A 26564-nucleotide genomic window follows, 5' to 3' on the forward strand; every position below is an offset into this window, starting at 1 on the left:
AGGTAATCTTTTTAGCATTTTTAATGAAAACATTCACAAATCATCTCCAAAGTCTTTCAATTTAAACGTTCCAGCAGGCCTAAATTTTTTTGTCATACAAACCCCTTCACCAGGTTTATCGCTTTTTTCAAAAGCTTGTTGGGTATTAGAAATATTCTTCATTATTTTATGTTTGAACTTGGACACCTTATCAGCAATGTGAGCATTTTCAAGTTCTTGAGAATTTTGTATTTCGTTAAATAGGGATTTGTAGGCGTTCAAATATTTCGAAGAACACCTTCTTATGTTCGTATTGAACATGGACACCAAATGAGTTGTAAATAACATTTAAATTGAATCCGTTATAAAACACTAACATAAATTTTATTTGACAACTGTCTGTCAATACTTTATCAAATCAGATCATAAATCTAGTACTCTAAAATAATTTTAAACGTAGTTATTGTGAGTGATAAAAACCACATTATGATTAAAAAATAAACAATCAATTTCACAAATCTTACATCACGGGGAAACAGTTAAAAACTGTAATATGTAGTTCGACTGTTTAGGGTTACAACTAAGTTACAACTCTTTGATATACAAGGAATTGAAAGCATTATATCCAAAATGTCAAGCAACTTCTTTTTAAAGTCGTAGTACTGTGTGGAACTAGTTTTATCATAAGTTTTAATAAAAGCATAATATATACTTCAAATAATCAAGACATCTTAATGGATAAAAAATGGATGAATTGTACTACTCACACGACCTCCTCTATCTATGCTCACCACTAATTGTAGTAAACTCTAAAGTATAGAATAATGCTTCTACTAACGGTTACGAGATGTCGGTAGCAAAATATTTCCTACAAAAATTGATGCTATATTCGTGATTTGCACTACAAGTATAAAATTAATTTCATAACTATTACTATAACATATCTAAATACCGAAAAAGTAAAAGAAGGACAAATAAATTGCAGCATGGCTCACTCTTAAAAGGGGCACTACGTTTTATACAACGTTGTCGATTATATTGGATGTATATAAGATATCAGTTTTTACTATCTATTTAATCGAAAAGTATGTGTTCTCCAAACATTTAGTAATTGATTCATATTTATTATTCAGTATAAGTAAATAATATAGAAGAAAATTGTTTTTATTCAGAGGTCATTGGAGCTCTGGCAACGCTGAAAGTTGAAAGTCTATGTCAAAACTGTCAAAAGAGTTTGATACTTTACTTTTGTGACTCATTTATTTAATATCTCCGTTCTTATTGTTGAAATTCAGTTTATTTTATAAACATTCCACATGGTTTTAAACGTCGAACAAAACACGTTAAAAAACAATGAATTTTGTAGTATTTGCCGTAAGTTGAAACACTTGGAAATGTGACGAAAAAGTGCTTTATAACAACCAGAATTGCAACATGGTTTCTTTTTGCAGTGTTCTAATTCAACATTAAATTTTATACATTATAATTCAAGAATATGCTAGTGCAATTTTTAATCTAGAGTTTTACTTGGTACGTTTATTATGGATTCCATAAGAAAGTGGCTGTATAAACCTAAGGTAACTGTATATTTTTATTTAGCTTTGTTATGAAAACCTTTGCGCTTTCATGTTTTGTTTTTGATAGAACAAGTTTTCTCTCATACCGGATATATATATTAACAATAACAATTTATTCTGTTGAAATTGTAAAATGCAACATTCTATTTATTAATGTTCCAATTCAGGTTTTTGTTGTGAAAAATGGTAATGCGTGATATCTATGTATGCTTATGTTTTTTCCTTATCTATTATTCACGTTTTATTAATAACTAATGGGTACAGTAATATCAATTAAGGGAATTTCATTGCAATATCTAATAAATTCTGGGCATAAATGTAATCAATTTTAAGTTATGTATGGAATCCCCAGTTCAGATTAAAATAATCAGGTATTTAAAAATTTCAGATACACCTATATTATTATCTCACCATAAAAGTATGTTTTGCAAAAATTAGTTTTCTGGCAACTAATTATTTTCATAGCTTATACTATTTTATCTATCTGTTTACAAAGGTAAAAATAAATTCATTAGGATCAAACTGTTTCTAGTTTTATTTTTTAACTTTATGTTTTGCATAATGTTCACACTTAAAATGGGTTGAATTTTTTTTTACATAACGAATTTCTGTCTCTGCTTATTAAAACACATGTCTGATAATGTGTTAATGTAGAGGTTGTGAAAGTGTGCTTAATATCAGTGGTGTTGCGCTAATTTTTTTTACTGGAACGCATATATATATAATTATATAGACAGGGCCGATCCTGTGTAGGCGACCACTATGTGCGTCCCAAATTAAACGGGGGGAGAGGCTTATTTTCCAAGATAATCCTGGCAACGATGTTTTTTTAGGTCTCATGTCCCAAATTTGACGACGGGGAGGAGAGATTTCCCCCAATTTTCGCCCGTCGCCAGGATCATTACGAAATCCATTTTGTGTATATATATATATATATATATATATATATATATATATATATATATATATATATATATATATATATATGTTTATTACAATAATAGGAACATTTAATAAAAATTATATTATATTTTTCACAAAACATGAAAACACCAATGGTTTTTATAAAATATTCCAAATAGGATTATGTTCAGGATCTTGTGGTTGAGTTTTCCTTGTTTTGTTGTCATCAGCTAAACGATGAAACCTTAACCAAGTTTTTACATAATCTGGTTTAAATAATTGTTGTAGTGGGCCATTCATTTTTATAAATAAAATATTTGCTAGATTTTCAATTAATATTCTATTTCTATATTCATTTAAAATAATATTCATATTACTGAATCCACGCTCACACTCTGCCGAACTGCATGGTACAATATTTATGTGTCAAATTAAGATTTCTACATCTTCAGGAATTACTTTGCCTCTAGTATCAATATAATATATAAAATATATAATATATAAAAGCATTGATACATTGCATCGGTGATGTTAAATTAAATCTGGTGCATAATGACTGGATTTCATTTTCTCCATAGCCAATTTCAGTATCTGCTAGCCACTCCATTGAATCTAGTACTCGAAATTCACTTATCAAATCATTTTCTGTATGTAGTCTTCTAGTCATATTATTAATGAGACTTACAAAGAATTGATTACTTTTAATAATAGCAATTTTTTATTATCTGTTAAGTTAATGTTCCTAATTTCATCACTTGAAGAGCCTCTGATGCTTCTATCAGTTTGTTTCCTTTTTTAACGTCTTTTAGTGATTCCAAATAGCGAATAGTTCAATGGATTAGTTTGTCCGCATATATTATGATTACACTTCTATTCTGTAACGCTTCAGACAAGATAGAAAGTTCATACAAAACGTCATACATTAATGCCAAGTTAGTTATAAACTGTTTAGACATGATATATTTTTTGAGACCAATGTATACACTCTGATCAGTTTTTGAAAGAGTTTCATCAGTTGCAGCTTGATGAAAATGTTCAGCAATTTTTAAATTTTAAATTTTGCCAAACTGCATTAACAGTTCTGAATGAACTAGCTATCCACCTTATTCCTAAAACACGTCCTATTTTTTTAATTTCTTCTCCCAAATGATTCTAGTTCGCGTTGATGCTGTTCAATGTTTAAAATTTTTTCTGAATTAATGTGCGCTGTTGTTTTCGCGTGTTCAAAAATTTTTTATCTTAATGACGTTAACTGCGATTTTTTATCTTTACAGTAGTAAGAAACAGATGTGAAACTCCATTCCTTTGAAATATTTACACCACGTGTTTTAGATACCCCTAAGTACAGTATTTTGTTACAAAAAGAGCAAACTAATTTTCCGGATTCGGAAAGTAACCAAGGAAACAGTCTTTTCTTTTCTAACCACATTTCCACACACTCCAAATATTAGGCCACGACACTTCGTCAGAATCGTTATCATTATAAGTACTTGTTGACGTTGGCGTTGATGCTATGACTGCAAGTTCAAATAGATTCCAGTTGATGCAACTACTAGATACATACATGTAGCGCGCATGTAATCTTGTAGCGAGAGATTCTTGGAAATATGCGAAATTGACACTAACACTTTTTAATCGACACTTTGACTTAGGTAGCGTAGGTAGCATGCATAGAATATTTTGCTAACAGTAGTACTTATTAATCTTATTATGTAATAGAGGTTTTAATGCATAAAATACTTTTGTGTGGCACTTATTCACTAACTAAAATTTCCACTTTCTATAAATGTGCTGTCGCAAAGATGGTTTGATACTGATTAAAAAAATGGTTTTAAATACTCAAATTCTTACATTAAGGGTGGGAAATGTAAAAACTACAAAGATGGGAATTTCCCAGCAATGCACATTTCAGATGAAAATCGGTACGTTTGTCGGCATTTTTCTTAGCATCACTGTAATAAACTAATAAAGTTTAAAACATCTATCAATATTAGAAACCAATTTGGAAATTCTAGTTCACAACAAATGTATAATAAAAAGACTTAGCATTAGCTGCAGGCCCATTTGGGTATGGCAATAAACTATTCCAGGGATGAGTAACATAGGTTGCATTAAAATTTATGTATGAAATGTTTACTTTTTTTAAATTTTATATTTTATTCTTCTAATGTTTATTATAAATAAAGTTTAATTCCCGTTGAACCGGTTCACGTATTTGTTTCGGTTTGGTTCGAGTTCTGGTTCAGCAGAAAAAAAACGTTCTGGACTCCGGTTCACGGTTCGGTAAAACAAGACAGTTCGTTCCGATTCGGGTTCTTTTCAAACCCTTGTTTATAATAATACATATAAAAATTCGTCAAAAATTAGGGAAAAAAAATCAGCAAATCTTTTTAATACATCAGCTAATTCTCGTTATCAGAAATCATATTTAGTTCCGGAACGCGTTCTGTCCAAAAAGGAAGTACCGGAACGACGTTCTGGAGCGTTCCGGCTTGACAACACCACTGCTTAATATAGATATACAATTATTAGGCAAGGTACATTGAAAATAATTTCTACTCAAGTATAGTGAAATAAACTGAATCTCAACTTTACATCTTACATTCTCATGATTTTGTCCATAAAAATATTTCTGTGGATTATTTTTCAATATTAATGAAAGGAAAACATGTTGTGAATTAATATTTTAATAAATGTAATTTATATGAAGATTACTTAATATATACTCATTTTTGTTGACATATTCTATCAGATAATGATAATGCATATTATGCTTATTTACAATGTATTATTATCAATGTTAAAATAAAATATTGGTATTTTTCTGGAACAATAATTCAAAATATTATATGTGCTGTTGGCAAAATTGGTACATAACTATAGTTGATCATTTCAATGTTAACAATCTTGGAGGCATAGTGCTGGAAACATCCCCAGTTCTAGCTATCTTGGCACATAAAGATTTTTATTACCAGTGTTATTAGTAATAACTTCTGTTTAGTAGAATAAATCCAAATGAGTCATATGATGTGATTTATTTTTTCAGTTTAATTTTATTTTGGATTAACCTTAATATTTTCATAATTAATCTCGAAGGTTTCAACCAACCAGAAAACATAAATAGCAAATGTGAGATCTTTATGAATGGATCCTATTATCGTGCATCATAATAAATTCTTCCAATAGACTTAGTATGTATAAAGAATAGTAGTACGTTTTTGGGAACATCATCTCGCGTATGTATTCCAAAAAATTGTTATAAATGTTAGAAAATATCCTCAAAGTTCTCAAACAGTTTTGTAAATGGGATTTGTTCTTGAAAGTCAGTATATCATTCAAATGAACTATTAAAACTTGAAATAGTTTCTACATTTTCCGAACATCATATTATCAGGAGAATATAGTTCTTAATGATTTTAAAAAGGTAACAATTTTGTCAACAAAGTAATTTAATTCCATTTACTGCTGTGATTTCATCTACATAAAAAAATCCCGCGACCTTGTTTTCAAGTCAACTATCAATATTTTATAGTATGAAAATGAAGACCAAATCGAAATTTAATATTGAACTAAAATTTATATCAAGAATAAGACAATAATTCGTAGTTATGTAATTTAAGCATTATTATTCTGACTAAGTATACCAAGGTTTTATATTTTGTTATACGCTATATCAAGAGAAATGTTAAATTCACCTATATTTCAATAAGGATACCAGTTGAATTAACAATAAGCTCAGTTTCAGTTGAATTTGTTCAAGGTTGAATTGAGAAAAACAATAAATGAAATCAAATTGTTCAACTATACATATCTTTTGGGTACACCAGGAAGCAAAGACTAACAAGACAATTAATCGACCAGATACCAGAACTCATTATTATAAATTAGGTTATAATATACAGAGTGATATATTTTAATCTAGAAATTAACCCTACAAAAAAATGTAACTATTGGCTTATCTGATAAAGCTATTCAAAGAACAAAATAGGCACTAAAAAAACAATGAATCAGTTATGAAATATTTGAAAAGATGAAAGGAAAAAACAAATATATTGATCAACAATATGCATAACAAAATTATTAACAAAATAGGTTATAGTATATAATATTACTTCAAATAAACTTAGATGGGATAACTGCAACTTGATGATTTTTAACAAAGATACAAAATCAAACTGAAAATATGTAACATTATATCCAATATCATGACTTCACATCAACTATGACTATTTTTACTATCTATATTACTGATTGAAGAACTATTCCTCACTACTTTTGTTGTTGGACCATTAAACTGTGGCCGTTTTCATTGGTCACATTGCAGTATATACTCTACTATTTATTTTCTTTAGTATTAAAATTTTATTATCTTTATTAATTATCGTTTTTTAATATGTTTTTTGACAATGTCAACTGAACACTCCAAATGTCTTTATTTAGAGGTGTCCTCCAAATTATTCTGCTGAGGTTGTAACACTTCAGAAAAAGAAAAAATAACTAATGTTGTGATATAGAGATACCTTATAAATATTATGATGCTGTTTACAGATATAATATTTGGTAAATAAATCAATCACATCAGAATGATAAACAATTAGAGCAAAATATATAATTCTTTTCAATGAATGTTCTTTTTATGTATCATGAATCATGAATAATTCAAAAATACAGATTTCATGTAAATATTTAATATGATTTCATATACAATTTGGAATAGAATAGAGATGATAAAACATTCGCAAAAATCCATAGTGAAAAAATTTAATAAATGAACAAGATGAGTATTTAATATACAGGGGTGTCTCGCATAAGAACCGACACAGAGCAGAGGCGTATAGGAGAGATCATACGACGATTGCGGGCAATTTACATCTATCTGAGGAGTAATAGGGTCTCAAAGTAAGCCCCAAAATTAAGAAAAAAATCAATTTCCTTGCAACCCTGTTGATCCTCATATAGGATTGTGGCTATTGAAATCACCTAATAAAATAAGAGGTGATAGTTAGGTTAGGTTTGTTTAGAAGTGGATTTAGCTTTTTTGGGCTTTGCTTCTGGTTTAGTAAAGTTAGGTTAGGTTAGGCTGCTTTGCATCTGTTGCTTGAGTTGATATGTTTGAAATACATGCCTTAGATAATTATATTATAATTATTATAACGCTGTTTACAGATATAATATTTGGAAAACAAATAAATCACATCAGTATGATTAACACTTTGATAAAAATATGTAATTCTTTTCGATGAGTGTTCTATTTATGTATCATTAATCATGAATAATTCAAAAATCACGATTTCATGTAAATATTTAACATGAATTAATATACAATAAGCAAAAATCCACAGTCAAAAAAATGTAGTAAACGAAAAATATGAGCTTTTAATATACAGTTTGTCTCGCATAAGAACCGACACAGAGCAGAGATGTATAGGGGAAATCATAATATGACGATTGCGGGCAAAAAAAACACTGTCATTTTCAAATAAAGGTCGAATAACCAAAGACATGTTTCAACAATGTTATTTAAAAAGGTATTATCACTAATATGTCACATTATTGAATCTTATGGGTATGAGTGACACTCAATTTGGTTTTAGAAGTGGTACTTGGGATGCACTTTTTAGTTTTAATGTATTAATCCAATGCTGCCTTAATGTTAACATAGAAATGCAAACGAGCATTATTCATTACGAGAAGGCTTTTGATAAAGTCTGACGTGTTTAATTGATACAGATACTGAAAGAAAAACAAATACATTACAGAGACCTAAAAATAATAAAAATACTCTCATAACCAGACAGCCAAAATGAATATAGAGGGAGAACTAACAGAAGAAATACATATAAAACGTGGAGTAAGACCTGTTGCATATAATTACCAATACTTTTTAATATAAATTCGGAAGTAATTATGTGTGTGATATTGAGAATAATACTACTAATATCATGGATAGATAGACTCGCAAATGAAAAAGTTTTACGCAAAATGGCAATACAAAAAGAATTATTGACTACCATTAAAGCCCGCAAATTAGAGTACTTGTAATGAGGGGACAACGATAGGAATTCAAGAGATTGGTTATGCAGCAAAAGATAGAGGGAAAGAGAGGTATAGGACGACGAAAAATATAATGGCTGCAAAAATTAAGGGAGTGATTTAAATGCAAATCAAACCAATTGTTTAGAGCAGCTGTGAATAAAATACAAGAAGTATAAGAAGAAATCATATATACTCTTTTTGAGGAAATGGGATCGATTAAACCAATAATCAGAAATGTTTTTATACTATTTTGAAAATTAAAATGCAAAAGAGAATATGAATGCTTGGAATGGAATCGATTTTTGAAGAACTGAATTCCTTTTTTCAAAAATTCCCCACTGGTTGACGTTAGTCGTAATATATGTTTTGTTACTTTTCTTTTATTGGAAGAAAATAGAAGAAGTAGCAGTCCACGTAACTGTTTGGTCTAAGAAGTGAATGGATTATTATCTTTATCTCATAACACTTTTTTTTAAAAAGAAGTAATTAAATTGTTATAATTCCTTTTAAATGAATGGAAAATTCTCTTTTAGCAGACAGTGTATATGATATTTGTGTGAAGGAAACTGTAGAAGGAATGTGGTAGAATAGAAGGATGCTGCCTGATAGCGTTATTCCTCTTTGAGAAATATTTTCTTTTGTTGGAAGAGTGCTCGAGGAACAGAAAATTTCAGGCAGTTATTTAGAAATGGGGCTCCAGGCGAAAATCGCTTTAAAAATTTCATCCCTAACAGGAAACTATTTTGTTATGTGGAATTACATAATTAAAGGTGAGGGAAGACATGTTTTATGGGGTTTCATCGAAAGAAAAACCGGTTTTAAGGTATAGTGACAAGAACGATGGAAGTTACGTCAGGGGGATGAATTAAAAGGGCATAACTATATTGAATAATTACAAAATTATTTATTCCCCAACCCCACCTTACCTTCCATCCTCTTTGTCACTTTATGATTTGAGCTTAAGCTATACCTATACCTAAAAATCGTGTTGTTTTCTATGAATCCTCATAAAACATGTCTCCTCCCTTTAAATATCTAATTGTACCTAACAAAATAAATCCTTAAAAATATCTTTTTGAAGCGATTTTTATCTGGAGCCCCAATTCTAAATAATTTCCAAATTTTTGGTTTTGTTGATCGAGAACGTGCTCATAGAAATGAAAAATTTATTTTTGATACCATTGACGATCAACGACATATTAGCACTAGAACTTTATCCAGAGTGGCAATCTGGAAAAGAATTTTTAAGAAACTCTAAATAATACTGAATACACTGTTTACACCACCACTACACCAACACTCACAATTAAACTGTCTGACGCGCGTTTCGATAGCCATAAACTGAGTTTACCTTCAGGCTCTGAAAACGATAACTTTGTTATCGAAACGGGCGTCAGACAATATAATTGTGAGTATCGGAGTAGTGTTGGTGTAAACAGTGTATTCACTATGAATATCGCCAACGGTTCCAGAAATTCTTAGTTAACTCTAAATAAGTTTCGCCAGTTAATCGGTTTGGTGAAATAACTGGTCCCAATAAATAATGATCGATAAGTCCATTAAGTCCACCTAACCAAACATTAATGTCAAACTCACCTTAAAAATGTCGAACAGTTATTACATGAGGGTTTTCAACTGAATACTAATGATACTTATACATAATACCCCTAAGAGCCTCATCAGTAAAAAGAATTTTATTTTGAAAGTGAATATCAAGACGTAAACTAAATCGACAGAAATTCACTCGCTGAATCAAGACTTGAAGTTACAATTTTTGCACTTTTTAGGCATGATATGTATGGAGTAATAAATTATGTTTGATAGTTTGGTCTACAGATGATCTTGTTATATCGCTTTGTCTAAATAATGTTCTAGTGCTAGTACATCTCACACACTCATTTAAATAGGACGTTCTCGATTAACACTGTAAAATTTCCTGTTTCTAGAGCCCTTCTCTCAAAATTAGAAAATGTTTCTCTGTGAGAAACCTCCAATAACTCTCCACGCTCCTTAGAAATTATAAGAATTTGATTACTAGAAGAACTGAATGGAAAATATTGTCTAATGTGATGAATAAATTCATAGCCAACTTAACTTTTTTGTAACTTTTTAAATAACATTGTTGAAATATGCCTTTGATTATACAATTTATATATTAAGTCTTATGAAAAATTACAAGAGCATAAAAAGTTTAAAAATCAAACTATTCTTGGTATGAAAATAAAATTTTTCAAATTAGCTGACAAATAAAAATATTTCTGTGAAATTTTAAGGTTAGATCACTCCTAATTAACCCCTCAGACTGGTTTGATCGCCATTACTTTATGCCCTTAGTAGTCTGATATAGAGTACAAAATTTGGAATTTTTAACTTAAAGATTTCCAAAGAATTTGATTTTTTTTGGAAATTTTTAGCCCTATAACTCAGGAATTCAACTTGGTATAGAGGTAAATTGCCCCCAATCTCATATTGTGGTCTCCACTACACACATCTGTTCTGTGTCGGTTATTATGTGTGACACCCTGTATATGCGAAAATAGTCATACTTTCCCATACTACTTATTACTTATCAACTTTTCAATTTTACAGAAAGATGACAAATCTCTGTTGGCACAGTTCTTCTATGCCGACGAGGATTTAAATATAGTAGCCAACGAATTAGATAGCTTTGATGGAAGAAAAGATCCCGATAGGTGCACGACATTGGTGAGCCAGTTACGACAAGCTCAAGACAAAGTTCTTACTATTACTAACGCAATCATGGACGTGCTCATTGGAAACGAACGGGCCAATCGAGATTTTAGGGTAAAGTTTCCTGAAGATGTTCTACAAGAAAATTTGGCGGGCCAGTTGTGGTTTGGAGCAGAGGTAAAACATTCATCAGTTTCTTTTGTATTATTCTTCTGATATAAATTACATTATATATAACTTCTTTTCTCATATCAAACTCATTCATATTAGACTATTTTCTAGGATGTCTTGAAAATTTGTAGAACTTCATCAACAAACATCAAATTTACTTATCGAAATCATCAACAATCTTCAGTACGTTCTATTGATGATTATTATTATTTAGCACTCTAATACTTTTCTTATTTATTTATACCATTTCTTAATTTATTTAAACACTTACACTGGACACAACTAACTTATATAATTTATTCAAATTCGCCAGCTACTTTTGTATATCGTTCCGTTCATTATGACTTTTAATTATAAACTAACTCATCAAAACAGGCTTGATTTTTTATTAGCAGCGACATTTCTAGATAGCAAAGAAACAAATAAAAAGACCTTCCTAAAAATTAGTTTTAAAAAAATAACAAACAATTCGCCTCTTCTTATAAAATGCATATCGAAGGCGTCGCGAACTCGCCAAATTTTAGAATTCCATCATAACAGGATAGGACTGGATTCACGGCCTATGTCGTGGACGAGCTTGAAACAATACCACATATTTTCGTTGCAAACATTTCCCTTTCACTACTATTTTGCTTCCTCATTTCTTTATTCCCAACATTTCCAGAATTTTTTAGGAAAAAAAACGCTTCTGTGTTTCTGCGATAAAGATATTATTCAAAAACTGTTTTAACATGTTGCTATCATATTTCAATACATAAAGTGCGCGGTAAGCGACATTTAACACACGTGTGGGAATGTTTATGGGGCAGCAGGCGGAACTTACGCGAGTATGTTTATCTCTTTGCGGCGAGTTATGTACAAAATTTTTTCCACGATCCCTACAATTTTTTTTCGAATTTACATATTTTCATATTAACAGTTTACTATATATTATTTACATACCTACCGCAATTCTTCTTATTTGGTTATAAAAATTTATATTAATATTATTGTTTGAACAATTTGTATAACGAAAGGGGGTGTTTGATGATTCTACCGAAGCCACAGAACACGTCGATGACGGTTCGTTAACCGCTCGCAAAATTTTATTTTATTATCTTTTTTAAAATACCGACAATTAGTGCCACTTTTGTAAATATCTCTACAATGTTGAGCCTTATATTCCTAATATAAACGTGCGTGAGGAATTAACGCCTTACGTTAAAAATCATCAACTTTCGTAGCTACTATTCTTTTTACATAATTCATTGGAGTGCTTTGATTTAGATGTCTAATTAAATAGTATCTTCTAGGAAACTGACTCATTCATGAAGTCTCTTTATATCTGGTTTACATTCAACTTGCTTGTTTCCCTTTTTCTGATAAGTGGAACTGCAATGTTGAAGGTACACCAAAACCCGTATATTTGTATTGTATCCATATTTAAATTACTTTTTCGAGAAATCCAAAAATTAATTGAAATTTATGATAACAAACTTTCACTATTGAAACGTTTCACTAATCACTGGACTATTGCTTGTCACGTGCTACTTTTAGAGTCGATCTTATTTTTATTCTTCAGTTCGCGAATGTTATGATTACTCCAGAAGATTTGATAGCTACATAATCGTACAGATGAGTAACGCAGAAAAGAAGAATAACTTAAGTTCAGAAACTGTATATAAAGGCTTGTATACACTAGTAGACATGTTCCGCGATTTTGAACTCAGAGACGTGACTAAGGTTGTCTAAGTAGACATGTCTATAGGCCAATCCAAGTCTAAGGGCCTGTTGCGAGACCAAAAATCGCAAGTCTAGGGTGTCCCGACAGGAATGGGAGACTTCATGCAACGTTAGACATGTTGCCCAACATTTTGACAGTATGGACGTCAATCGGAGTTTAGAGGCGAGACGTCCCAGTCTGTCTCCGGCTACAAAGTGGCGTGGTTCGACTTGGCGTGCTTCTTTATTTTTTGTTTTGTGAAGATATGTTTTTTGTATTTATAGCGCTTTGTGAAGATGTGGTCGAACGAATAGGTTTTAATACTGATTGAAGAATTCCAAGCATCTCATCATTATTTGTGGGATGTTACCAAGTGCCGACTACAAAAACCTGATAACAAGGAAATTGGACCTGGTATCGCTGGCTGCAAAGCACAATGTGGCAGTGGTAGTTGAAAAGAAAATTCATAATTCATTTAACAGGTAGCGGAAAAAAATATTCCGATCATCTCCGGAAAAGTCCTCGTGGTTTGCGTGCGAGTATTTGCAATTCCTGCTGCAAGCGTACAAATTAAAGGGTAGTCGGAATACAGACTTGGAACGTAGATCCTTCTGTTAACACTTCTAGCGTCCTCCAACGTTTACGTTTTCACTTTCTTTCACTGTTAATTATCGCTAAGCAAGAACTAATTCCGCACAATGCAATGTCCTCCATAGCGGACAGTGAAGATGAGACTGGTGAGAAATTCTTTGTTTCGTCTAAATTTGCACATTGTAGTGTAGACGGTCTACAGACAAATAGCGCAACATATCTACTAGTGTGTACACACTTTAAAAGAAGAATAGCATAACCCTTAACTGGATAATTTAACTAGGGTATAATATATTTTGTATGAATAATCTCTATTTTATAATAAATGATAGAATCTTAAGATGAATATTTTATAATTACCGCGCAGTTAATATATGTGATAAAGAATGTGAAACAAAACAGATTAAATCAGCCGATTCTAAATATGAATACATGACATCTAGAGGTCATTGATATTGTTGTCTTGGCAAAAAATCAAATGGATGTTTCGCTAGGTCATTAACACCTTTTTTGTATAATTATTTTGTATACATCAGCTAATCTTCAATAACCGTTTAAAATTAAGATTCGTATACTAGCGAGATGTTTACCAAAGTTTTATCTTTACATTACCTATCACAATAATTTACAATATTTAATTTGGTTTCGTGTATTTTCTGATAATAATTTATGAAAGACTGATATTTTCAACTGGAATAAGAATAAATAATTGACTAGCCAATGATGGTAATGTTCAGGAACTAGTGGTGATGGGTATAATTCCGGTGGACCTTCTGGCTTTCGAGCGTAAGAGGATATACAGAAGCAGCTAAGATATAACACGACAGGATGTGGCAACTAGGCTAAACGGACACGACGACTAATAAAAGTCCTTAGACTCTGGACCAAATTAAAGTTCGGAGATGTGCTGTTCTACATTACACAGCTTCTAACGGGACTCGGCTACTTCCGATTGTATCTCCACACAATGAAAAATATACAAACACCTGACTGTACGTATTGTGAACACGATTCAGATGATGCCGAACACACGTTCTTCGTGTGCAACAACTGTGGAGGGATTTGAGAGAGGAAGTAGAGGAGCAGCATAAACCCTGATAATATCGTCGAGGTGTTAATACACAAAATAGAATGTTGGCAACTGTTTGCTACCTATACAAAGAGAAATATTAGGCAAAAGAATATACGCGGTTGCCTGGTATGACGATATCACAGAAACGTAACGAATGGAACATACACGGATAGACCCACCGACCGGAAGTAATATCACAATAGTCTCTGGTTGGACGGAGATGACAGAAGATGGCGGGTTTAGTAAGTAGGCTACGAGAGTCCCACATATCCATCAGGTCTCCTGGTGGAATCCGTTACTTAGTTTTTTCTGATGAAGCGACGTTTCATTTAGACGAAACGCTTAGCAGACAGAACTTTGGATATTGAAGCATAGAAAATTCTCACTGGATGTGTGAGGCTCACACTCAATATCTTAGAAAAGTGAACGTTTGAGCTGGTGTCATTAACAATAAAATGATTGGCCCTTATTTTTTTGAGCGAACAGTTAATGGTGAGGTTTATCTATATTTTTTTATTTACACTGCCTACATTACAAAGACATTTTCCTGATGTTAATAATAATAAATACAAATAGAAATTATTTAAAGACGTGGAACGATCGAATGGTCGGCTAGATTCCCCGATTTGACACCTCTCGATCACTTCTAAAGGATACTTTAATAGACCAGACAATATTGCTGATTTAAAAGTTAGGATAACGAAATAAATTGATAAAATAACCAGCTCATACAAAATTTTGTTCGAGAATTCCAAAATCGCCTCGGTTATTGTCAAGAAATGAATGGTGACTGTTTTGAACATTTAATTTAATTGTGAAGTACATTGGAGAATAATATATTCTAAATACATTTTGTAATATAAAGACATTATCAAAATTTGTCATTTAAAAAATTAATTTTCTCAGTTATGAGACTTTAGAAAACTTTATAATCATGAACAGAGGACTCAAATCCCTTTCCAATAAGGTGCCATACGACAATTAGCGCTACTTTTGTAAATAAATGTTGATTATAAATAACCTTATGATTAAATAGATGAATTATTTGTTTACTTTATACGAGCGCATGTTTATATTTTGTCAGTGAGTGCGACAAGTTAAAACTTGCAAGTACTTCAATTGTGAATTATTTCTTCGGTGTTTATGATTGTTGTTTAGTCCCAATTATTCATGTGAGACAAAACAACGTGCTGTTATTCATACTTTTTAGATCAAGAAATCTTTTTGTGAAGTTCTTATACGCATTGTTTTCGTTCTCCCAAATTCCGACTTGTCAGTTTTCAAATGAGTAAAACCTAGAAACTATCGGTTGAAACTCGTGCATTTATCGGAAGTCCTCATAATCTAGGCAAAAGTAGCTGTACTATCGCCGCTGAATCAAAAATACCTTGATATACCATGGACTACAACGTGAAAAAATATGGATCCACCAGGAACTTTGGCATTAGAAATAGTTCAGGGCGGCTTCTAAAAACCACAACTGCTTAATATTGACGACTCACGGGTACTGAGATAGCAGCTCAGATCAATGAATCTAGAAATCTGCCTTTGAGTACTTTTGGTCTTTTTAGAAGAGTGACAGTAAAAAACCCTCATTTAGAACGTCAAAATAAAATTGCAGTGGACTAAAGAACATAAAAGATTGACGCATGAAAATTTTATATCTTAAAATTTAATTTTCTCAGTTATGATTACACCAAGCTTAGAAAACTTTATAATGCTGAATAGAGGACTAAAATCCTTTTCCAACAAGGTGCCACACGACTCCTTTTTTATCTAAAATTTCCGAGAAGGTGTTTATAATTCAGAGGGGGTGCTGGAGGGGGATAATATTTTCACATTGTAAATTGTCAATTTAAGAATAAAAATCGACCCGTCTTAGGTTTTTTTCATATAGTACTCACATAATAACTCTAAAATTGAATTTATCCACATTTTAATGTTTTGTTTCAGTGCTTAGCAGCTGGTTCCTCCATCATGAATCGGGAATTTGAGAGTAACGCCATGCGACCGTTAGCCAAAGCAGTAACTAGGGGATTAGAAAACGTACGGAACCTCCTCCGAGATACTTGTTTACGTAACAACACACCAAACGGACCAATTAAACTAGATTCCAACGAATTAGTGACCGAAGTTCTTTTAGAAAGTTTGAAAATATTTGATAGACTCTTTGCGGAATTTGAGTTCGCCTACGTTAGCGCCATGGTTCCCGTAAAATCGACGCAGGAATACGAGCTGCAAGAATTAATTGGTGTTTTGTTTTCAGAGACTTTACAGAGGGCGCTTAAAATGTCATTGTTAACGCAAGAAATGGTAGATGACTGTGATCCAGCTTTAATGTTTACAATACCTCGTTTAGCTATAGTAAGTGGGTTGTTGATTTTTCCCAACGGACCTCTTTGTATAGATAAACCGATCGAGGAAATGAGCGAGATGTTCAGACCATTTAGGACATTATTGCACAAAATTCGCGAGTTACTTTTTACTTTAAATAAATTAGAACTTTATAGATTAGAAAAATTGTTATGTGATAATGAACAAATTGAAGATGTTAAATCAGTGAGCGAACTGGGAGTGAATAATGACCTTTTGGAATTCATTTCTCCTTTTTATACCGATTATACCCTAGGACAATATTCTGTTGATAATTATACGAAAAGTGACCGTTATAACGCGGGTTCTAGTAGTAAATGTACCAAACAAGAAACTGATCATATGGAGAAAGGACCTTCTACATCCGGTTATTTATTTCCTCAAAATGCCATCCAAAACACCATGATCGCCGCTAATATAAGGGCTCATTCGTTAGTATCTAATCACGATTCTCCCCCTGAGCATGATTGTTTGGAGATCATTTCAGTAGCTGCTGCCACACTTTCTTCAATTTTGAACACTCAGGGGGAGGAGAGCGGAAAAATTACTGTAGAGTTGGGATCTCCAAACGATTCTGGAGTATCGACTGAAACTGCTAGTTTAGAGAGGTGAGTGAACATTAATTGATTATCGCCATATTTGAATCGGTCGTTTGAGAAATACCTATTATCCAAAAAAGTGAACATTCGGAAATTCAAAAAAACACCTAGTTTGTTCCTAATTTAACATCACATATCTTTTGAATTTTTTGTTTCTAAAGGGGTTTGTTAAGCTAATTGTATCAAAATAAAATCTTATTATTTTGCTTTTGTAACATGCCATTAGACTTTTTTCTTCAAACATTTTGAATATTCATTTGTTCGCGTATTGCGACAAAGTAATCAGTTCTCATTCATTTATTCTAATGGCTGAGTTTTTAGAAGAAAATAATTTATCGACCTCCTACTCGATACTCAATAAAACCTCGAAATTGATTCGATTTCTTCCTCTACCTATCTACACTCCAGATAAAAGTAAAGTTTAGTAAATTTGTGGTGGTTTTATTCATTATATTCACTGGTAGGTTTTCCAAGCTTTTTATATCATGCTTACATAAATACCAGTTAAAGTTATTAATATCCTTTTTGTTTTAAGCAAATTTTGTATTAAGTTTTCTCGTAAATTCATATTTTCTAAAGTCCGGTGTTAGTGGTTGAAACTCCCACCTGGCAGCTGCTGTAGAACTGCAGAAAAAAATAAAGTGAAATAAGAACACAGATAGAAATTAGGGAAGAAAGAACAGATTCGAATGAAAGGAGCTTATGCTCTGACATACATAAAAACCGAATTTATATTTTTTTAAAATATAACCAGACAGTTTAGTTCCCCAAATAAATAGAAAATATATATAATATATATATATATATATATATATATATATATATATGTTTTTTAATTTCTTATATGTTTCTAGAGGGGTATGGTAAGCTAATTGTACCAAAATATATTTTTATTTTGATTTTTAAAAAAATTGTAAACATTGTTGTGCTATTTCTCAAATGACTAACTAACGATATGTTATCAGGTGTGAAATAAAAGGTAGAACACCTAAATATATAGAAATTAATTAAAAACATCTAGGCTGCATTTTTGTTTCAGACATATGTAATTTTTATATTGTAAAAAGTTTCCTTTCCAAATTCACATAGTTTGAATTGAGAACTATTATAAAAATAGTTTATCTCGATTTGCGGTAAAACTACAAATCCCCCGATAAAAAGTTGAAAGCAAAATTGTAAGTGATCATCAGATCTATAAGATTTGTATTCACACTTTTTCCACATAACCTCAAAGTTTTCAAAAGTGAATGCATTCATATTAATTTGTGAGAGGATACAAGAGTAATGAACATATATTGTAAATAATTTTTGTGTTCTAAAAAGTTTTCTTCCGAAATTCATAGTTTGAATTGAAAATTGTAGAGCTTTATTATAAAAAATAGATTATTTCGACTTGCGGCAAAACTACAAATCCTACGAAAAAAAGTTGAACAGCAAAATTGTAAGCGATCATAAGATCTATAAGTTTTGTATTCACTTTTTTCACATAATATCAAAGTTCATGTGAAAAATTCAAATAACCAAGTTCTCAGGTTATATTTCCTTTCATTGTTATTTTCTCTTCCCTGTCCAATAGGTTTCATCCTACTACTATTTTTTTGTTCCAAAAGTTGTCAACTCTGGTCTAGTTTGTTCCTACTAATGCATTTGGAAATTCGAGGGATTCGTATTAATTGGTGAGGGAATTAAAAATTAATCAACAAAAATTATTATTTTTATATTCTGAAAACTTTCCCCAATTCTCATAGTTTGAACTAAAAAGTGCACAGCTTTGTCACGTTTAAATTGTTTTACAGTATATTGCAAAAAGCTTTATACAAATAAGGAAAAATCTATCTTATATTTCACAAACAAAAATAGTCTCAATAAAAATTAGCTAATTCCATATAAAAATTTGACTAGTCGTATAATTATTTTCACATTTCGAGTAATTAGATTTCCATATGACAACGATATTTTGTTATTGAATGATCTAAAAATTTTCGGAGACTATTCTAAATTTTTTATTCTGTTTAGGTCTCCTAGTTTAGACATCAATGATTCAAAAAATGGATGTGCTTGTGCTGGCAACTCTTCGTCCCCAGTATGTAATTGTCATAGAACATCTACAAAAGCTGACCCATGTGTTGAAAAATCCCGTTACCAAGCAGAGAAAATCTTATCAAAATCTTCGCTACCACTCAGAAAGAGAAAAGGTAACAATGGACCAAAAAATTCACTAGATGATGGATTTTCGAGTACCGGAAGTTCGGAAACGTCCTCTTTCAACAGCACATGCGCCGATGATGAAGAAATCGCAATGGCAATGCAAGCTGCGGAGCTGGCTACTAAAAACGAAGTTAGAGCTAAATACAAGTAAGTTGAGAGTTCATTGTCAGGTTAATTTTTAAATCGTATGAGATAATCTAAGAAAAATGTGTAAAAATTCATTATTTTGTTTCAGATCAAGCGAAGATTTATTACATCGTCTCTTTGTTTGTATAGCGGGAGTAGCTGATCAACTTCAAACGAATTTTGCTTGTGATCTCCGAAATATTTTAAAATCTGTGTTCTTGATCAATGCTTCCGACACTTCTGCAGAACCCCCTCCAGCCAAAATCGTGGAACCAAATAATCTAGATAATAATATCGAATACCATCCAACTGAAAGTGAAGTAATAGAAAATAACAACGAGTTTTCAGTAGACCCCAATATTTTAGCACAAGAAGCCCTTTTTGATTCAGATATTTATTTCCATTTAGACTCCGAAGATGAGTCACCTGAGTACTCTAATCATCCAAGGCAACAGCAAGAGGAAGATAGAAATTTAAATTCATTATCATCGGACTTGAACAGGTAATTTCAGTAGTTACAGGTGCGAAAGGAATTTTTTTCCTCATTTTTTTTGTGTGTAGCAGATAAACACAATAGAATCTACTGATAAAGAAAACTCATTGAAATACAAAAGTTGTGCTAAAATCTATCTGTAAACTTCTCTCTCCCCTGTCGTACACTGATTTTATAACTAATCTGATTATTCTAGGACATTTAGAAGATTCCAGAATATCTAATAACTGATATATAGTCAAAGGTCAAGTTATAGCAAAAGAAGAATAACCTAACTAATTGATCAGGATGGTAACATGAAATTCATTATCTTTATATCTTATAATTACTCCCAAAATATGATGAACTCTTCGATCTATAAATCTATTTTGAGATAAACAAATAAAAGCAAATATTCACAATTGTATAATAAAATATTCATAATATTCATAATTCCAATTGTGGGGATTTGAACGCAACAACTGCTTCTTAAGGTGTTGACCCCGCAATTTATTTTTGATATGCGGGAATAAGAAGAAACCATTGGGTACCAAACAAGAACTGTACGACGGATAACCCATCAATTCGATGTTTTGAATGTCCAAAAACGTTTTTGTTTGAACTGATGTCTGAGAACTCGCATTGTCATGGAGGATTCGTCTTCTGCGATTGGTTTCCCTGATTTTTTCGATTACTGGCAAAAAATGATGGTGTACATTCTAAAAATTACCGTTCTGAGTTGCGGTGGCGACATGTCAAACTATTCCAAGCGACCATTTGCTTCGCGCGAGAACAACTTCGATTCAATTTGGCTCCTCAAACTATCCAACTCGAACAAATCTTTTTGACAACAATATTTTCATGAAGTATTGAATTTATGCGAGTGGAACTAATGTATGCCACAATCTCACGGCATGTCACATGATGATCTTGCAATATCAGTTTATGCAAAGCATCTACGTTTTCTGTCACAATAGCCGATTTTGGAGAACCTTCACGAAATTCACCCTGTAGCAAAGTGCGACCACGATTGAATTCGTAAAACCAGCGAAATTCTATGATTCGAGTTGGTGCTTCATCACCAAAGATCGAAGCAAGTTGTTCGGCACTCAGCAGTTGGTTCAATCCACGTCAAAAGTCACAGAAAATCATCGCACGAAAATGTTGGTGATTTAATTCAATTTTTTGACCCCATGAATTTGAGTTGAGTAGTGGGAGGAGCGGGGACTGGTTGTTTGTAGGTTAGGGCGTCTATTTTTAGTAGCAATAGCGCAGTGGACCGTGGCGCATAGCGTTTTTGCTGTTGACATTTCTTCAAAAGTAATGAATCTGTTATTACTTTTCAACGGCTTTTCCGCAAAGTTAAATGTTCCGTAAAAAACATAATACTTCGTTGGGCTGCCTCTTTTCGCACAACTGGCTCAGTTATGAAGCAGAAGTAGTCTAGTCGGCACTCTGCAAATTCTACAAAATGTCGACAGAGTTAGGGCGTTGGTTCACTAGGCGGCGCGCTCCAACTCTAAACTTGCCTCGATGCTCGCTGCAGCGCATCCTGAACGATGATTTAAAATGTCATCCTGACAAAATTATGATCGCACAGAAGATCTATGAACGTGATTATGAACAACAGAGACTTGTATTTTGCTTGTGGATTTCTCGTATGTATATTTTTTTGGAAACCCAAAAAAATGTAATTGTGTTAGATCTCAATAACATGGTGGTCATTTAAAATGCTACAGTACCACCAGATAAACATAATTTCTTCATTATGGTGGTCAAATAAGTAAGATCCAAAAATGTATAATGCATAAATTTAAGAGTATTAGATAGTATGGGAAAATCGGGTTGTTTGAAATCTGGATGTTGTGGTGCACGCTTGATTCGATAAGTGTATATCGGTTGATAATCATGTGTTAAAACATTAGGTGCTAGGTTTAGTAATATGATTTTTCCATAGGAACTAAAAAAATTGCTCCCCAATATATGAAAAGTTTCAAACCATGTAAATTTGAGGCCGTTTAGTGATTTCCAACTTTTCACGCACTTAAAACTTATAGCTCCGCCTAGAAACCACTATATGAATTAAATATTAACGTGATTGTTGTGGGACTGAGGAAATACAACAGCAAAATGTTTTTCTCTTTTTAATATATATTCCGAGTTTTCCGAGAATTATGCATTCATCATCGGGGAATTAATTGATGGAGAATTGTGGTGCCTCGAATTTTATTAAAATTATTAAATTTATGTGACCCGAAATACAACATTGAGATTGACAAATGGCATAAATATTGAGTTTGTTGACTTTATTTAGCTATTGAAATTGAAAGTTGGCAAAGACTATTATATATACACATGAGCAAAAAAATCGACTCAGCTGACACCCCTGCAATCGCAAGTCACTGGCAGAAAAATTGAACACGAAATTGTATTTTTGTTGGTAAAATTTTAAATCTAATGACATAAGCTTTAAAATGATATAACATATTGTAATTTTTCTTGCTCTCATAGGCCAACAATAAGTTATGATTGGTAACTACCCTTTTTATGCTTGTTTACTAAAATGCTAATTAGGTGTAACTAACTTATATAAAAGGTTATCTCCCTGACCTACCAATATCAATTATCAAATGTTAACTGATACACATATCCGTTAATAACAAACAATAATTCTAATAAGACCCAACAAGTGATAAATCTGCTCAATCGATCATCCTATTTCGACAAGGCCAGAGTCGGAGAAAAGAGGCCAGTGCGCTTAACATGAGTCAGTTTACTGTTTCTAGAGTTTACCGTCGTTACCAAGAAGCTGGTAAGTTTCATCGAAGGCGTGGTTCCGTAAGAAAAAGGTACTCATCCTAGGGAGATTACCGATTAATTGTCAGCACATATCTGAGAAATCGGCCCTCGCTGATGTTTAAGCTCAGAGAAACGCCAGGAGTAGCTGCACAAAAGAAGGTTTAAGGCAGCTATCCTCGAGTCAAAAAATAGCACTCACGATTTGACACGATTTCATTGAACTGACGAACAATGGGGCACCGTCTTCTCAGACGAAAGAATGTATCTGCATGATAGCGATAAAAGAGGACGAGTCTACAGAAGACCTGGAGAAACATTCGCGCAGTGTTGCATAAAATAAAATGTGGTTTTTGGAGGAGATTCTTGGATGGTTTGGACGGGTATTTCAGTGGAAGCAACAAGAGTTTAACAACGAACTAATAAGTAGAAGAAATTTTAATACAGGACAAAATGCCCCTCCAAATTCTGCAGGTTCCGTAGGGCAGTATTTACAGGATGTCGAAATTGCCATGGATTGGCCAGCGCGTAGCTTAATCTTAAATACCATAGAAAAAGCGATTGTAAGCTGTTATTAAGGCCAGGCGAGGGAACACTGAATATTGATAGGTTACTTGATCAATTTAAGCTTTACTTCACATTTTATTTCTTCCCAACAAAATAACTCAGTAACAATATAGACCACTCGTTATACCGCTAAGACTTAAAGCTTTGAGATGCGAAAATCAGAAAAAGAATGGAAGCTACAGATTTTTCTCTAGAGACTTTTGCCCGTGAGTATGTCGATTTTTTCGCTCACGATTGTATAATTTCTCATCTGTACTTATATTTTTATAGATTCTCATTAGTTATTTTTTTTACAGGTATGCCTCGCTTCGTGAAGATATAGCTAATTTGCAGTCTCGCGAAATTTCACAAACCGAGCCGGACATTCACAATTTGGATCCGTCTACCTATTCGCAACCTCCTATTTGGATACCGGACGTTGAAGCTCCAAAATGTATGAGCTGCGGAGTAAACTTCACGGTAGTTAAACGTCGACATCACTGCCGTAACTGCGGCAAAGTTTTTTGTGCTCGGTGCTCTTCGAACAGCGTTCCGTTGCCGAAATTTGGGCATGTTAAACCTGTGAGAGTATGCAACAGATGTTTTATATATAATTTGACGCCGTTTACTATGTGAAACTTTGGATTTTCGACGTGAGTTATACATTAATTATAGATCGGTTTGTCCAACAGGAAGGATCTTATGGATGGATTACTGCAATGAAAATGTTTCAAAATTTTTATACAATGAACATTTTTGCTTTTCCAATCAACTCAGAAATTTTTTAACTATATTTGTACACTCTAGAGGGACGATTTGATTTTGTGGAATTTGTCCTTTGTTGATAAGTAATAATTCTATTGATATTGTTGCTGTAGGTCTTCAAACAATTATTTTCAAAATATAAAAACAGTCACAGCTCAATTTGTTTTTAATTCTGAATACTTTCCATTTTTGACTGATTCATTATATTTTAAAATTTTTATCTCGGAAAAATAATTATTGAGCTGTTAGATATGACAAGTGGGTGTCGACCATATGGTTGATGCGTTTTTCGTAAACGCGCCATGGTGGTTACGGCACCATACCTTTAACTTTCAATTATTTTAAAGAATTACTGAAAGATAGTGAGCTACGCTGTAGAGATATATTTTCATAGGACAGATAAATACCATGTCAAACTAAAAAATGAGTAAGGGGGCGCGTGAAATTTCAATCAACAATCTGACCGCTCAAATATATTAACTGCTACTTAACATTACGCCAAATTTTGTTGTGAAAGAAGTATGAGGAATAGTACCAAGGACTAATAATCCATATTGCACTTTTTACATATACTCTACACGAATCATCAATCGATATTCACGATGAAAATGTTCCACATGGATATAATAGAGAAAATTTTAGGTTTTTCGCAAAGGAAATAATGGGACTCCCATAAAAGACTTGAAATATCGAAATGTCAAAGATGATCTTAGACCCTGAATTTATTAGTTTTATATCTAATTATTTGAAAAAAATCTCAATTATTCCTAGTGACGCAAAACATTTCAGCAGGGAAACTGAAATCAAGTGGAAAAAACACTATTTAGTTGAATATTGTTTCATCAAATGGAAAGATATAGGGCCTATAATAGTATCTACTGGAAAAAGCCTTGATAATTAGTACATTGGAATCAAGTAAATCATAGTACGAACCAAATTTTTTGTGCATTATGGAGAAATAAAGCATATTGTTAACGACTTATTGAACAACAAGAAGGTTTTACAAATCGTTTACTTCAAATTATCCTTGTTTCTTGCTTAAATATTGAAATTCAATTTTTAACAAAAGATTTTTCATGTCAAAACATTTTTTAATGTGTGATAACCCTCACACCATCGAATTGTATCACTTATCAAGTGTACTCCAAAAAGGAATACACAATTTAGGTTTTAGCTATCAAATACAACTCAATTTTTCTCTTTTGATAAAATTTTACTACAAATATTGATTCAACTTCCAATCAATCTATTCTTCTACCTAACTGGTGCTACAGTCCTTTGAGAACCAGGGCCTTCTCGATAATCGGCTGCCTCCAACGTCCTCCAATCCTCTCAACGTATTCAGCCACCTCAGACGCGCGCCCCGGATGAACACCACCAAATCTGACTCGTCTTACATCTATCTCAGCTAAGCATTCCTCCAGATCCTCCATGCACCGCTCTCGCAAACAAGACCAAAAATCTTTCGTATGATCTTACAATCCCAGCAGTTCAAAATCCGCTCACTTGTCGTCGTCATAGTCCAAGACTCGTATCCGTATGTGACTACGGAACGGATTATTTTCTTGTAAATTGAGAGCTTTAGGAGGTCGGGGTCCTCCTTGAGGTTCTCATGTACATGGGTTTATGTTCATTGATTTTGAGTCCTCTTGCTTCAGCTGCTCGCTCGAACTCCTCAACCGCTTCAGAAAGAGCCGAAGTAATTCGTGTCATAATGGCAACATCATCGACATAGGCGAAGTGCTGTGTGAGCCTATTGCAAATAGTTCCTCCAGGATTCGTTCGGATGCTCCTAATAAATCTATAAATTTTGATTACTATACATGGATTAAATGAGAAATCCGCAAAAATATATAGTAGTAATTAAACTACTATATGAAAAAAGTTTCTATAACTAACTTGTAGATGGCTTGGTACAATTTTATATAAAATTTTTTTACATGGTTATATAAAACGT

At 32.5% G+C, this 26564-nt stretch overlaps 1 protein-coding gene across 2 annotated transcripts; it reads left to right on the plus strand.

Annotated features, from left to right (window-relative positions):
- Positions 1-1183: 1183 nt before the first annotated feature.
- LOC130449108 (lateral signaling target protein 2 homolog) lies at positions 1184-24766 on the plus strand. Of its 2 annotated transcripts, XM_056786801.1 has the most exons (7): positions 1184-1353; positions 1431-1556; positions 11085-11363; positions 16676-17703; positions 19711-20049; positions 20138-20530; positions 24160-24766. In XM_056786801.1, the coding sequence occupies exons 2-7, from the start codon at positions 1521-1523 to the stop codon at positions 24476-24478; spliced, it is 2394 nt and encodes a 797-aa protein (XP_056642779.1). In that variant the 5' UTR covers positions 1184-1353; positions 1431-1520; the 3' UTR covers positions 24479-24766. The 2 variants fall into 2 exon arrangements, with proteins under 2 accessions (XP_056642779.1, XP_056642772.1); XM_056786794.1 differs by having other exon boundaries at positions 1184-1556.
- Positions 24767-26564: the final 1798 nt, after the last annotated feature.

Source organism: Diorhabda sublineata, chromosome 1 (genome assembly GCF_026230105.1).
Source record: "Diorhabda sublineata isolate icDioSubl1.1 chromosome 1, icDioSubl1.1, whole genome shotgun sequence".
NCBI classification, from domain to species: domain Eukaryota; kingdom Metazoa; phylum Arthropoda; class Insecta; order Coleoptera; family Chrysomelidae; genus Diorhabda; species Diorhabda sublineata.

What these genes read in the sequence shown, in the direction of transcription:
- LOC130449108 (XM_056786794.1), top strand. Translation starts at nt 1,521, where the DNA reads ATGGATTCCATAAGAAAGTGGCTGTATAAACCTAAG. An exon ending in AGTGGCTGTATAAACCTAAG is followed by an intron (nt 1,557 to 11,084) that starts GTAACTGTATAT and finishes TCAATTTTACAG; the next exon opens with AAAGATGACAAATCTCTGTT. An exon ending in GAAACTGCTAGTTTAGAGAG is followed by an intron (nt 17,704 to 19,710) that starts GTGAGTGAACAT and finishes TATTCTGTTTAG; the next exon opens with GTCTCCTAGTTTAGACATCA.